The sequence below is a fragment of the Dendrobates tinctorius genome, unplaced genomic scaffold, assembly GCF_039654945.1.
Source record: "Dendrobates tinctorius isolate UK_male_01 unplaced genomic scaffold, ASM3965494v1 ptg000152l, whole genome shotgun sequence".
Taxonomy (NCBI): Eukaryota; Metazoa; Chordata; class Amphibia; order Anura; family Dendrobatidae; genus Dendrobates; species Dendrobates tinctorius.
This window is the reverse complement of record NW_027361819.1, coordinates 1520001-1533030: the sequence shown is the minus strand read 5'-3', so window position 1 is coordinate 1533030 and position 13030 is coordinate 1520001. Positions and strand designations below refer to the sequence as shown.

Sequence of the window (13030 nt, the reverse complement as noted above, 5' to 3'; positions counted from 1 at the left end):
AAAAGACGGAAGCCTAACTGATAAGCCAGAGGCGTCTTGGAGGCATCCTGAGTTGTACCATACAGCTGGTGTCTGTGTAGTTCTTCTCCACGGAGCTGATTTAATTAGAGACATATGATGCTTCACACCCAAGAACATCGGTCCTTCAGATGAAAGAGTAATCTGAGGGATCCCGACAGTTTCCTGGCGCCCGAAACAGGGACCTGATATAGGCACCTCTCCAAGACTACCCGATCTACAGACCACTCCAGTTACTGATGAAATTGTGAACAGCAGACCTAAACACCTGGCCAGGTAAGAGATCAATTTTTCTCTTCTCTGCTCTTCATAATCTATCATTATAACTAAGGTCCGTATAAAGGGGAATCTAGTAGAGGAGGGGGCCGTAAAATCAGGTCCATATAAGAACTCTGAGGAAATCGGGTGTGACACGCATATGTAATTTCTGCTCGAATGAGAGGTTACTGTAGGTTCTGTGTGTGCACAGCTATTTTTAGAAAAAGAGCTGATGCAAATCAAAATGGGAGAGGTCTGACATTACGGAATATAAGGCTGGGTGAACAGTTCATACTGCGCAGCCCGGACGGACAAGTTTTTCACAATAGACGATTCCGCACTAGGAATAGAGGAGGTTGTTGAGTGACTGCCTTGATTTGAAGGACTGTGAAAAGTAGACAAATAAGCTGCACAGTAGGTATTCGTTCAAAGAGTGGTGATATTGCCTAACTGGGTCATGTGACAGCGTCCTTTCGGGGAGGTCACCGCCTAAGCTTAAATCAACACCCTTTACGAATAAACCTTGTGACAGATAAGAGTGTGACCGAATGAGCACAGGACCGTGAAATGAGCCTGTGACAGGATATGACTGAAGAACCCCAGAAGATGGACACTTTATTTACAATCCTGTGTGTTGTGGGAGTATTTCTGTTCGGATGCTACATAGCATATAAGTACACGAAACACGTAGTACACCGAGGAACAGACACTCCATTTAGCCTGTTAGCACCTTAGGAAGAAGGTAACGAGGTATAGTAGAGCCTAGTCTTGAGCTTACCCAATACACCACCTAAGGCAGGGGACTAACAGGAAGACAACAAGAGAGACAGGATAAGAATAAAAGATAAGATGGGGAACAGTCAGGGAAAGATACCTGAAGAAGGAAATCGGTTATGTGATATAATTGAGGATAGATATGGAAGTAGTGCAGCAAAGAACCTGGAAAAAGTATTAATCAAATCCAAAGTGCAAGATAGGCAGGCTGTGTGAATCCTTGTATATATGTCTATGAGAACCTCTGAATAAGATGAGAGATGAGTAATTGAGTAAAAAAAAAAAAAAAAATCAGTGAATGAGCACGTATGAATGAATCATCACACATCGTTTTTGTGTCAAGAGATTTGTGACCTTTCTAGTTGTGGTGGAATCCCGGACAGATGCGTTATAGATATTTCAAATCTACATCTGAGACTGAATGAATTGAGTAATGATATAGTTCGTGTTATATGTGGCATTACATTGTAAAGTTTCCTGAATGCATTTGGCCAGAAAAAGGGCAAGGCATGGTTAATCTCATTATACAGTTATCTGCCCTTACAGTGAAATCCCGTGATTTTGAGTTTCTTTGTAGAAATTGATTTTGATAAGTCTAAAGAACTACAGAATTCTGTGAAGGACGACGCTGCATTCTGACGGGAGGGGGGAAGGATGGAGCTGCGTAGTTTTTCTTCTCCCTTCGCTCTTATCTCTGCTGAGTGTGAGCTGTGCTCAAAATTCTCTGTAATTCTATCCGTAAGGTACACGCTGAAAGATTTGTGCATTTTAAAGCAACAGTACTTAATTGAAGATTGGAAGTTAAAAGTAAGATATGGTGCCTAATTTAGAAGGGAATTGTAAGTGATTGCTTGGTCATTAATGTGTTTGAACCTTCTTCTAGTTGTGTGATTGATTTGTATAGCAAATTGTGTCAAATTACAAAAGACAGAGAAGGAAGGAAGCAGTAAAACAAGTGGGACAAACATTGAAAAAGGCAAAAATACCAGAGTGTGAATGTTTGGATGTACAAAAAGGCACAGACAAGGGAAGAAAATAGCAAGTGAATAAATGATGCTTGAGAATGTGCAGCAGTGTGGAAGGTGTATTATGAATGTTTGATTGACAAAGTGTAACCAGAGACCCAGACAAAACAGATGGACTTGTAAACACTGTGGTCAGACTCAGACAAATCCAGACTGAATAGCTACTTGTGTGACCTGTGCTACTGACCTAAGAGAATTGCACTAAATCCTATCCAGACAAGATCATAAGAAGCTGACATAATAATAGTGTGGATAGTGGGTAGTGGGGACATTGGCCCTTGAGGAGTAAGCTGACAGTAGACATCAGATGGCCAACCCCATCAGGACCTAGAAGTGTGACTAGAATAAGAAAGATACAGGTGTATTATCCCTGGAGCCCCTCTGACCAGCTAGCTTTGCTGAAGCAGCTGCCTGCCCCTGAAGACCAACCATTCCCGTTTTACAGACACATAAAGGAAGTGCAGCAAACATATAAGTGTACCTGGGCAGACCTAGAGAGGTTGGTGAGTTTAAAGGCAGGTGACGCACTAGATCATATAATTAAGACACACAGATGTGACAAAGAATCAGGCTTGGGGCATGGATGATAAATCTGCACGATCTGGGGAGACGTACTGTGAGTCACTAAGACAATGGGCTGCAGTGGAACAATCAGAGCAGTCTGTACTCCTGACTAATGTGACACAGCAAAGAGGAGAGAGAGTAGAGATATACCTTGGACGGTTACAGCTGAAATGGGCAGACATGGGGTACATTTGCATAAACCCACTTGATGTTAGAATACTGGTGAATGCATTCATTGACGGTATGAACAAAGACTTACGAGACGCAGTACAGACAGCCAGACCTGAATGGAGACATGTAGATCCGAAAGACCTCCTTAAGGTAGCTAAAGAAATTGAGCAAACAAGGACAATAAAACGACCTGTCATGTATGCTGGAGCACAAGGGAAAAAGTGGAGACGTAATAGGGAAGGCATGTGAGATGACACTGACGTTTCTTTTGACAATCTATTCCCCACATGACATCCATGCCATACTCCTACAAGTTCAACCAAAACATCTGTCTATGGCCAGACAGCTCTGACTTGAGTGTGCTCTACTAATTCCTGAGTATGTCACTCCTCAAAAGATGTAACGTTCTGAATCCAGCCACCCTCCTGCCTGTGGATTCAGAAAAGGGGGAATTGGTGACCGTATTGGCAAGTGAGGAAGGATACTGTGACATGACGCATGAACATGTCTGCATAGAACTGATGAGTCAGGAGACAGTTGGGTTTGCACACATTCATGAAAAACCTGTTCCTAATGCAGACTTTGAGTTTCTTTTTTGTAGATGGCCCCAGATACCACCAGGATGGACGATTCTACACTGGATATGCAGTAGTATCCTCACATGAGGTAATCCGAGCGGAACCACTCTCTCCTCACATGTCGGCGCAGGAGGCAGAGTTGAAGGCACTCACTGAGGCGTGTAGAGCCGCTGCAGGTAAAGTCGCTAATATTTTCACAGATTCGAAGCCCATTAAAAATGCAGAGCTGGTGAAACAATTGATGGAGGCATTGATGTTACCAGTCCAGGTTGGCATTGTCAAGGTAAAAGCACACACAAAGGTGACTCCGTGGAGGTAGAGGGCAATAGAAGGGCGAACGAGGCTGCTAAAATAGCACAAGGCGGCCTAGAGAGAGCAGTGGACGGTGGCGTGGAGTCAGCGTATTCCAGCCACATTGGGTCTAGATGTCCTGAAATCCCTCCAGCAAAAGGCTGCCCAAACAGAGAAGGTACACCGAGGGAGACTGGGAGCTGAGCTGAACTCAAATGGAGTATGGGAGAATAAGGATAAAATGTGCCCACCAAAGTCCCTGTTCCCAATCATGGCGCAAGCAGCACATGGCCCCAATCACACCTCAAAAAGTCACATGTGTGCCATGGTAGATGCCTTCTGGATCGCTCCTGGCTTCAGTTGCGCAGCCGCGAAACTTGTACAATCATGCCTCATCTGTGCACAGCACAACCCAGGTAAAACAGTAAAAGTCCCTAAGAAAGCGACACCTAGGCCTCTCTACCCGTTTCAGAGACGGCAGATTGACGACATACAGCTACCAAGGTAGGAGTGTATGCAAATATCCTAGTATGTGTAGATCTCTTCTCTGGATGGCCAGAGGCCTACCCGGTGAAAACGGCTACAGCTCGAGCCACTGCAAAGAAACTGGTGATGGAACTAGTACCACGATTCGGTGTCCCTGAAACAATTGAATCAGACAGAGGTACACACTTTACTGCTGAGGTAATGCAAAATGTAATGCAAATGATAGGTGTAGAACAAGCATTTCATACACCCTACCACCCACAGAGTTCAGGGAAGGTAGAGAGAATGAACGGGACACTAAAATTGAAAATACAGAAAACCATGGAACAAACCCATAAACCATGGCCAGAGTGTCTCCCATTAGCATTATTCTCAGTAAGGTACACACCCACGGGGAAAGCTAAACTGTCACCCTTCGAGATACTGTTTGGAAGACCACTGAACACAGGGTTGTACTACCCACAGGTCTTAACACTCAATGTGGATAATTTGACAAGTTATGTAATCCAGTTGCAAAAGCATTTAACTCAAATGCATTCTCTAGTTTTCTCTTCCACTCCAGATCCAGATAGTGTGGAAGGAATCACTGTCTACAACCTGGTGATTACGTATATGTCAAGAAACACTCCAGAAAGACCCTTGAACCCCGATATCAAGGACCTTACCAAGTACTCCTAATAACGCCTACTTCTGTTAAGTTGGAGGGACGACCAACCTGGATCCACGCATCGCATTGCACACTAGCCACAGGAATTAACAAAGCATAAGAGTGCATAATGTTTTGGTTTGGTTTTGTTGCATTATCTGTAATAATGGTAGCTGCGTGGGATAGTCTAAATTCTCCAATGTCCTTGAATAATAAGTTTATACAACATCATGAAAAAATACTGAATGATTGGTCAAAAAGACACTCAATCTCCAGCAGATTGCTGGATCTGCACACATTCACCAGTATTAGCCACTAGTATTCCGTTCCTTGTTATTCCTGTGCCACCCGAGGAATTATTTGCCTGGACCAGTTGTTCTGATACACTTGCTAATAATGCCACAAATAATGTGAAGTTATGGAACACAACTGTTGGAATACCTATTGTGGGATGGGTAGGATACCCTTGGTGGCAGGGTAATCTTTCAGGAAGTAATACATACCTTCAATATCTGGCATATAAAGGGGGGGGCTTGGGTACCCAGGAATAGAACTCGATTAACCTACCTGGGGCAAATTCCAATGTATGGCCTACAAGTTAGTTTTAATGTAACTTCCCACTCTACTGATGCCTTCAAACCAATACTGCTAGAAAGAAGGTTACATAACACGTCCTGGGAGTATTCCAATTTATTTCCCCAGGGCAATAATGAAACTTGTTTTAATATTTCAGGTAATATACCTTGCAACGAGTCATCTGGATATGAGAAAGGAACTCCCACCTGTGGAAATCCCGATGTAGGGTATTGTAGCCCTTTAGGACAACTTCCAAATTGGTGTATGCTTCAGAATGTATCTGCGTTCATAGATTTAGTTCATAGACTGGTATTACAACATTCAGCCCTATGGGACCTACCTAGTGACATGTACTGGGTATGTGGAGACAATGCATATAAATGGTTGCCAGTAGGGGTAAAAGGTGCTTGTACTCTGGGTTGTTTGACTCCAGCTACCTTTGTTATTCCGAATGACCAGTTGAATACTCAGAGCATACCTAAACACACGTTGTACAAAAGAGCTGCTGACAATACACCTCGCCTCTCTGGGAGACCACATATAGTGCAGATGAGTGTGGCCAATAAAATTGTCAGCTCTATTTTTATTTATCCTATGATCACTCAAATGTGGGATAAATTAGTCAGGGCTACAGATTACTTAGATGACCAAATATGGGATATATTGGATATATTGAACACCACCGTTGCTGTCCAAAATCAGCTCATCATAGTCACTAATCAGCATACCATAGTACTAGATTATTTAACTGCAGCGCAAGGAGGTATGTGTCAAGTCATCGGACCAGCTTGCTGTCATTATATAGATCCCAACAGTAGTTTAAAGTTAAAATTGAAAATAGAGGATGTTCAAAAACTTAGAGATCAGTACGATAAAGACAATGATCATACTAAGGATAGTTGGTGGTCAGATACATTCTCCTTTCTTAATCCAGCTAATTGGTTTAAGGGTATTGGAGGCTGGATAGCTGGGATTATACTAAGTCTATTACGTATTGTTGTTTGTATCTTCGTAATATATGTGCTATTGAAACTTGTTTTTTGGTGTATCTCTGTATGCAAGAAAAGATGTAGAAATAGATAAGGAAGTTTGACTGTAAACAAGAATTTAACTATTATTCCTTTGAGTCCTAGATTGACATCTCATTTCTGGCATGAAGGAGCGTACTCTTGCAATGATGGACGTGGCTTCAGTATCTGGGGGATGGAGAAGGTAGAAGACCTGTCTCCCTTGGGCAACCCGTCGGCCTGGGATAGTACCTGGTGAACGAGCCACTATCCGCTGTTGTTGCAGGATCCAGTGTTCCAGATTGTGGAAAATGAAGATGTCAAAGGGGGGAATGATAGGAACTGAAGGAGTTAAATTGAGTTCTGTCTATGTTGCATTCTCTTGTTTAAAACCTTATCTGTTCTTCGAGGAGATGTCTCAGACATCTCCCTTGTGAACCAAGGTCAAATACCTCTGCTTTTTCGCCTAAATGACTTTCTTTGTCGAAAACAAGTTGTAAAATCATTTGTACTGCGCATGTCTGTAAAATGTTTAAATTCTTTACTATAAAAGACGGAAGCCTAACTGATAAGCCAGAGGCGTCTTGGAGGCATCCTGAGTTGTACCATACAGCTGGTGTCTGTGTAGTTCTTCTCCAAGGAGCTGATTTAATTAGAGACATATGATGCTTCACACCCAAGAACATCGGTCCTTCAGATGAAAGAGTAATCTGAGGGATCCCGACAATTAAAATTTAATCCAAGTGACTGATTTTTACCCCAATCAGGTCTTTTCTTTATCTAGTATGTAGGATTTGTGTTACCGTGACTGGAGAAAAATCTGCAACAAAAACGGGCGGAAATTGCTGTTTTTTGTTATTTTGGCCTCTACAGGGTTAATATAAGGTGATGACACAGTCCCATGTACCCCAGAAAGACACCAATGGAAACCACAGCTCGTCCCAGCAGACACAGCCGTCACACAGCTCCGCTGACAGGAAATTGTGGCCACGCCGTGTATTGGTCACCTGTACATTAACACTAAGGGTGTGCGGCCCTAACTCTCCTCACATAGGTCATCGATGTCGGACGTCTGTGTCACCCTGGTGCGCTCATCTCCCTGTGGAGATCCAGCATGGCTGCCCGCGCTCCGTACAGCCGGGGTCTCCATCGCCTTCACATAAAGCGATTAGTGACACAGAGTTCTGGAAACCCTGTAATATGGCGGCCGGCCTCCGTCCTACACAAACTGTCTCCTCAGAGATCATTTCTGTCACTGACCATAAAGCCTCCGTTACACCGAGCACAGCTACAAAATGGCCGACCAGGATTCTGCTCCTGAAATGGCGTCTCAGCTGTTGTGTGAGGGGTCACAGCCGCCTCTTCCTGCACATAACACACAGCCGGCCGCGCCATTTATCAGCTCTGAACACACGATTACACCATCGATCTGAGGAAATGTCTGTGAATCTGTCAGATATATGGAAGAAAACCTCATCGTAAGAGATGGAAATGAGCCGCCATCCTCCTCCTGACACCAGGTGTGATGCCACCTACCATGGTTCTCTTCAGGGCTCTCCGAGACTACCCTGTGCTGGTTGCTATGGGTTACCATTCACCCTGTTACCTTAGAGAAGTCACCTGGTTACCTTGGTTACCGTATTACCATGTAAATGTAATACTAAAGGGCGACTGTCAGCACCGAACGACTGTTCACACCAAGTCCAGGCCCCATCATGGCGGCCAGCCAGCTCCGTGCAGCTTCCCATCTATCTCCGTCCTTCTCAGCACTATGAAGTCAGAACTGTCAATCAAAGAAGAAGGGGCGGAGATAGCGGGAAAACAAGCAGGTGGGAGGGTTCACTATAAATGATTGGCCGCCATGATGCCCCGAGCGCCCGGACTTGGTGTGAACAGTCGTTCTGCGCTGATAGAGGACATTTAACCCCTTCATGACTGATTAAAGAATTAAACAGTGTAAGGAGAAAAAAAAAAATCTAATTCCCAGAATTACACATTGTTTGGTTGTCGCAATAATGTGCAACAGACGATCAAAACATCGAATCTGCCCCAAAATGGTATCAATTAAAAAGTCACCTCAAGGCGGAAAACAATAAGCCCTCACCCAACCCAAGAGCCGGAAAATCCTGAGCACGTGACGCGCGTCGTGTTCACACAGCAGAAATACGTCCATTCTACGCAGCATTTTCTCAGCACTTTTTAAGGCAATTTTCAGAAGTGAACTGGCTCCAAACCCGACTGAAAAAGAAGTGGTGTGAACATCCCCCAACAGAGAACCACCAGAACACAGAACCAGAGTGAAGCTCAGAGCCCGCGGCGCCATGATGATCTGTCTGCAGTCTGGATATAGCACACATTGCATCTATGGGGGGATCTCCGCACATAGGACCCCACCAGAGCCTGTGCGCCCCTCCGTGTATCCGGCTCTGCTGTGTGTACGGCGCCTTAGTGACTACAGAGATACAGGGGGATAGAGAAGCGGCTGAGCGCACACAGGACCCCCGATCTCAGGATCACTGGGGTCCCTGCCCTCGTCCCCTGATTACTGATCACACGTCCTCCTATATATGAGATGTTTCTGGTGGGATTAAAGGAAATCTTTATTTAATTTCATATAATATTGAGAAGATCTAATAAAAAATACACAACGAGGAGACCACAACTCCCATCATCCTCCACAGTCCGGGCGATCAGATCACACAGATCAGACGTCACCGGGGTCCTGTAACACTGCTGGAGACATCGGGAGATTACAGGACATTTCACATGGTGGTATATAGCTAGAGTATCCCATCAGTGTCTGACTGGTGCGGACCCCACAGACCCCGAGAATGGAGGAGCCACAGTGCTGATTTAGTGTGACGCTCCGGACCCCCGATGTGCCCCCCATACACTGCGGCCGTACTGCAGCTCCTGCACCGGGGGAGTCCAGAGCTCCGATGTGCAGGAGGCTGGATTAATGCTGCAGCCCCTTTAGTCTCAGGATCGGTGGGGGTCCCGGGAGTCAGAGAGTGCTGACATATCCCAGCTATATACCATGATTAACCCTTTACTGAACAATTATCAGTCTCACAACAATTCAGTCATTTTTACATTCTCCTCAATCATTGATTCTGCATCTAATCTACAGGGAAGAGGAAAAAACAATAGGAACAATCCCCCCATGACTCCACCATATACATTGTATTATTAAAGGGTCCCGCTGATAACTCACTATATACAGATGTGTCCATGTGACAAGGAATAATGTCATTATAATGTGACGAGGACGACATCGGCCTCAGCTTCTTATTGTAACAGAGGCCCCATCATCCACACAGAAGACGACATGTAGGGGTTCAGTGAAGGAGGCGGTGAAGGTGTGTAAGTGTCTGATGGGGTCACACAGCTCATAGAAGGACAGAAGCCCGGCCTCATAGTCTAAGAAGATACCAAGTATTGGACATTTTGGCTTTACATTGAGGGTTAGTTCATCTGAGTTGTGATATACTTTATATTCTCCATCATACATACACAGACACCAAGATTTATCATTATATCCCATACCAGACTCCTTTCTTTTCTTTTCTATACTGGGATAGGACATTCCCAATTCATATGTTCCTTTCTGGTTCCACTCTACCTCCCAGTAATGTCGTCCTGAGGAGAGGCCACATCTGCTTAACACTTGGGAGTAAGTCAAAAATCTCCCTGGTGATTCTGGTCTCACCTGTTCTTTATCTGAATCTGCTGCTGTTTTCAGATCTTCTGATACCTTCACACATCTATGAGCAGTGTCCACATCCAGTAATATGTCTGGGACATGGAATCCGAGCTCTGATGTCACATTGGTGACAATATCCCGCATAGATCGGTGTAAGGTCAGTGAGATCATAACCTCATCCAGAGCCTCCTCAGAACTGACCTCTCCACCATCTTCCTCTGTGTCCTCATCACCTCCATGACTACATACTGTAATGTCACTTTCTTGTAAGAGTCTTATTGGGTCGGTGACATGACACATCTCCTCCACGTGACGCATCTTCCTGGACAGCTCTTCCTCCTGTATTTCCAGCTTCTTGATCAGATCAGATATCTTAGACACAATCTTCTCCTCCTGCCTGGAGACCTCACTCAGCGCTTTCTTTTCTGCCATTTCCACTTGCTTCCTAATGGCATTGAATATCTTCCTGACGTTGTTCCTCTCATCGGAGGCTTTCTCCTGGATATTCCACTTATGATCCTGCAGATATTGGACTTTTGTCTGAAGTTCTGCTTTTTGTGGATTTAGTTCATTATGATATTCCATCAGTTTCATCTTCTTCTTCTCAGAAGCCTCATCTAGAAGTTCCACCAGATGTCCACGGTGTTCGCCAACCAGACAGCAAGACACACACAGACAAGCCGAGTCCTGCAGGCAGTAGTACTCCAGAAGCTTCTTGTGGTGGGAACATTTTTTGTTACCAAAAGATCTTGTAGGATCTATTAATATGTGATCTAATGTCTTGTTGTGGACATTCAGGTGGTCATTACAGAAAGTATTCTCACACTGCAAACAGGATTTCACAGCCCGTACAGGAGACTTTGTACAGTAAGTACAGGAGATCCTGGTCTCCTCCATACCAGGCTGAGTAGATGAGAAACGCTCCACTATGTTCTGCAACTTCCGGTTCTTCTTCAGGGCCGGACGCTCCGGATATTCTGCTCTGCAGTCAGGACAAAAATACCCTTCAGCCGCCTTCTGGGCATCCAACACACTCACAATACACGAGCGGCAGAAGTTGTGTCCACATCTCAGGGATACGGGATCTGTATAGAGGCTCAGGCAGATGGAGCAGTTCAGCTCATCCCTCAGCTCCGCAGACGCCATTGTAGTGGGAAAGAGCAGGAACCAAAAGCTAAAAAGTTTCTTTCCATAAGAAGGGCGGAGGAGTGTGAGAATAATTAAGCCTTCAGCTCCATAGTTGTGCTCACTGCTGAATCCAACTTAGAAAGAAAGCACTGATCAGTCATGAGGATCTGGTGTAGGATTAGGAGTTGGAGTGACTCCACCTGGTCTTATTATGAACATAATCCACCACCAGTATGATGCAGGAGAAGTAAGCAGATAACCCATAAAACTTCAGTGCATAATAAGAAGAGTCTTCACAAATTGTGAGTTGGGTGAAGTAAAATCCATCTCCACCTCTTCCTATCAGGCTGAAATATACATTTGGGGTCCGGCAGACGACGCTGTATGTGGCTGATGAAGGACTCATCGTTAGGTCTTATTCACACATCAGTGAAATCACGAGCCGTTGTCCATCAGTGGTTTTGTTCTCATTTTCTTCAGTGTTCGGTCAGTTTTTACCATCAGTGTTTTATTGGTGATTTTCACAGATGAGGGTGAAGCTTCTCCTGTCTGATACAATGTTAGTCGCACTGACGCCGTCTGTGATTATTTTTCAGACTCATAGACGTGAATTGTTCAGTTTAATTTGTATAAATAATGAACATGTTGCCGGATGTTTTGCCGACCACTCTTCCCACAAAAAACACGGACATGTGAACAGCCCCATAAACCATGTACCTGTTATAGTCCATCTGTGAGAACCACGGACAGATGTCAGAGGGGCGGTGGGGGACATTCAGCAGACGCCTGGGACAGCGGGACGCAGACCCAAATCCGGGACTGTCCGCCGTATCCGGGACGGTTGGGACCTGTGCATTTATTATTTTTGTTCATTCATAGTTGTAGCAGCGAGAACTTTTCCTCTTCGTTATATGAGGTTTCTCTTTCTTGTGAGATGTTGCGCTTTTTAACAACCATTTTCCCAATCCTTTCTGTACGGCCGTGTTCACATGTAGCGTAACTGTTGCGTTTTTCTCTGTTGCTTCTTATCTACTTGTGCACCAAACTGCACAATAACAATCTGTCATTATTGCGTTTTTGTTGGGGTTTTTTATGCCTTTTTTCCTTTTGATTGTTTTTGGTGCAGATGTGAAGCCGCGTTTTTAAAGTTTTCGTACTACAGAAAATCTTTGATTCTGCATTAAAAATACAACTGTGTCTTTTGTGTCTTTTTCAGGCTCCTCATAAAGATAAAACGCCCCAAGACTGCAGCGTTCAGCAGCGTCTTTAGACCACAGCGCGCAGGAGGTCACATGGAATCACATCCACTTTGCTTGGACAGTTAAACGCAGCAGATTTTCTGCAGAAAAAAAGCAGCATTTCTGCTACGTGTGAACACGACCTAACTGTGCAAACAACGTGGATGTGATTTCATGAGAACTGCTGCCCGCTGTGTCTAAGGCCACGCTCACATGTTCAGTATTCCCAACTGTTTAAGAATAGAAAGAGGAAGAAATTATGCTGCGCACAGTGCGCCTGGCAAAGGTTGACCACGCCCATGGCCACACCCCTAACCACGCCCATTCACCATTTTGTTCCACCCTGGCAGGAGACAGCCGGGACTGTCCGCTGTCTCCAGGTCGGCTGTCTAACAAACGGGCAATCCCATCATGTCTTGTGGCTGTCTAACAGCAGTGGGGACTCTAATATATATTTGGAGTGCGCTGAAGACATTCTGTTAGCACCCGAGCATGCTCAGATAACACCTTACCGAGCACGTTCTCTCATCACTAGAAGCCGCTTTTTTAATGTGTTTTTTACAGTAG

The 13030-nt window shown here is 44.7% G+C and overlaps 1 protein-coding gene and 1 long non-coding RNA gene across 2 annotated transcripts; one reads left to right on the top strand and one right to left on the bottom strand.

Moving 5' to 3' along the window:
* The first annotated feature begins 2333 nt into the window (after positions 1 to 2333).
* On the top strand, positions 2334 to 7004 carry LOC141050688 (uncharacterized). The gene is made up of 2 exons (XR_012220521.1): positions 2334 to 4934; positions 5545 to 7004. It is a non-coding gene; the product is annotated as an uncharacterized lncRNA (long non-coding RNA).
* A 2446-nt stretch (positions 7005 to 9450) lies between these two features.
* Positions 9451 to 11498, bottom strand: LOC141050686 (E3 ubiquitin/ISG15 ligase TRIM25-like). Its single transcript, XM_073547282.1, has one exon. It carries the CDS (start codon positions 11241 to 11243, stop codon positions 9675 to 9677), a length of 1569 nt encoding a protein of 522 aa, XP_073403383.1. The 5' UTR covers positions 11244 to 11498; the 3' UTR covers positions 9451 to 9674.
* Positions 11499 to 13030: the final 1532 nt, after the last annotated feature.

What these genes read in the sequence shown, in the direction of transcription:
- LOC141050686 (XM_073547282.1), bottom strand. Translation starts at nt 11,243, where the DNA reads ATGGCGTCTGCGGAGCTGAGGGATGAGCTGAACTGCTCCATCTGCCTG.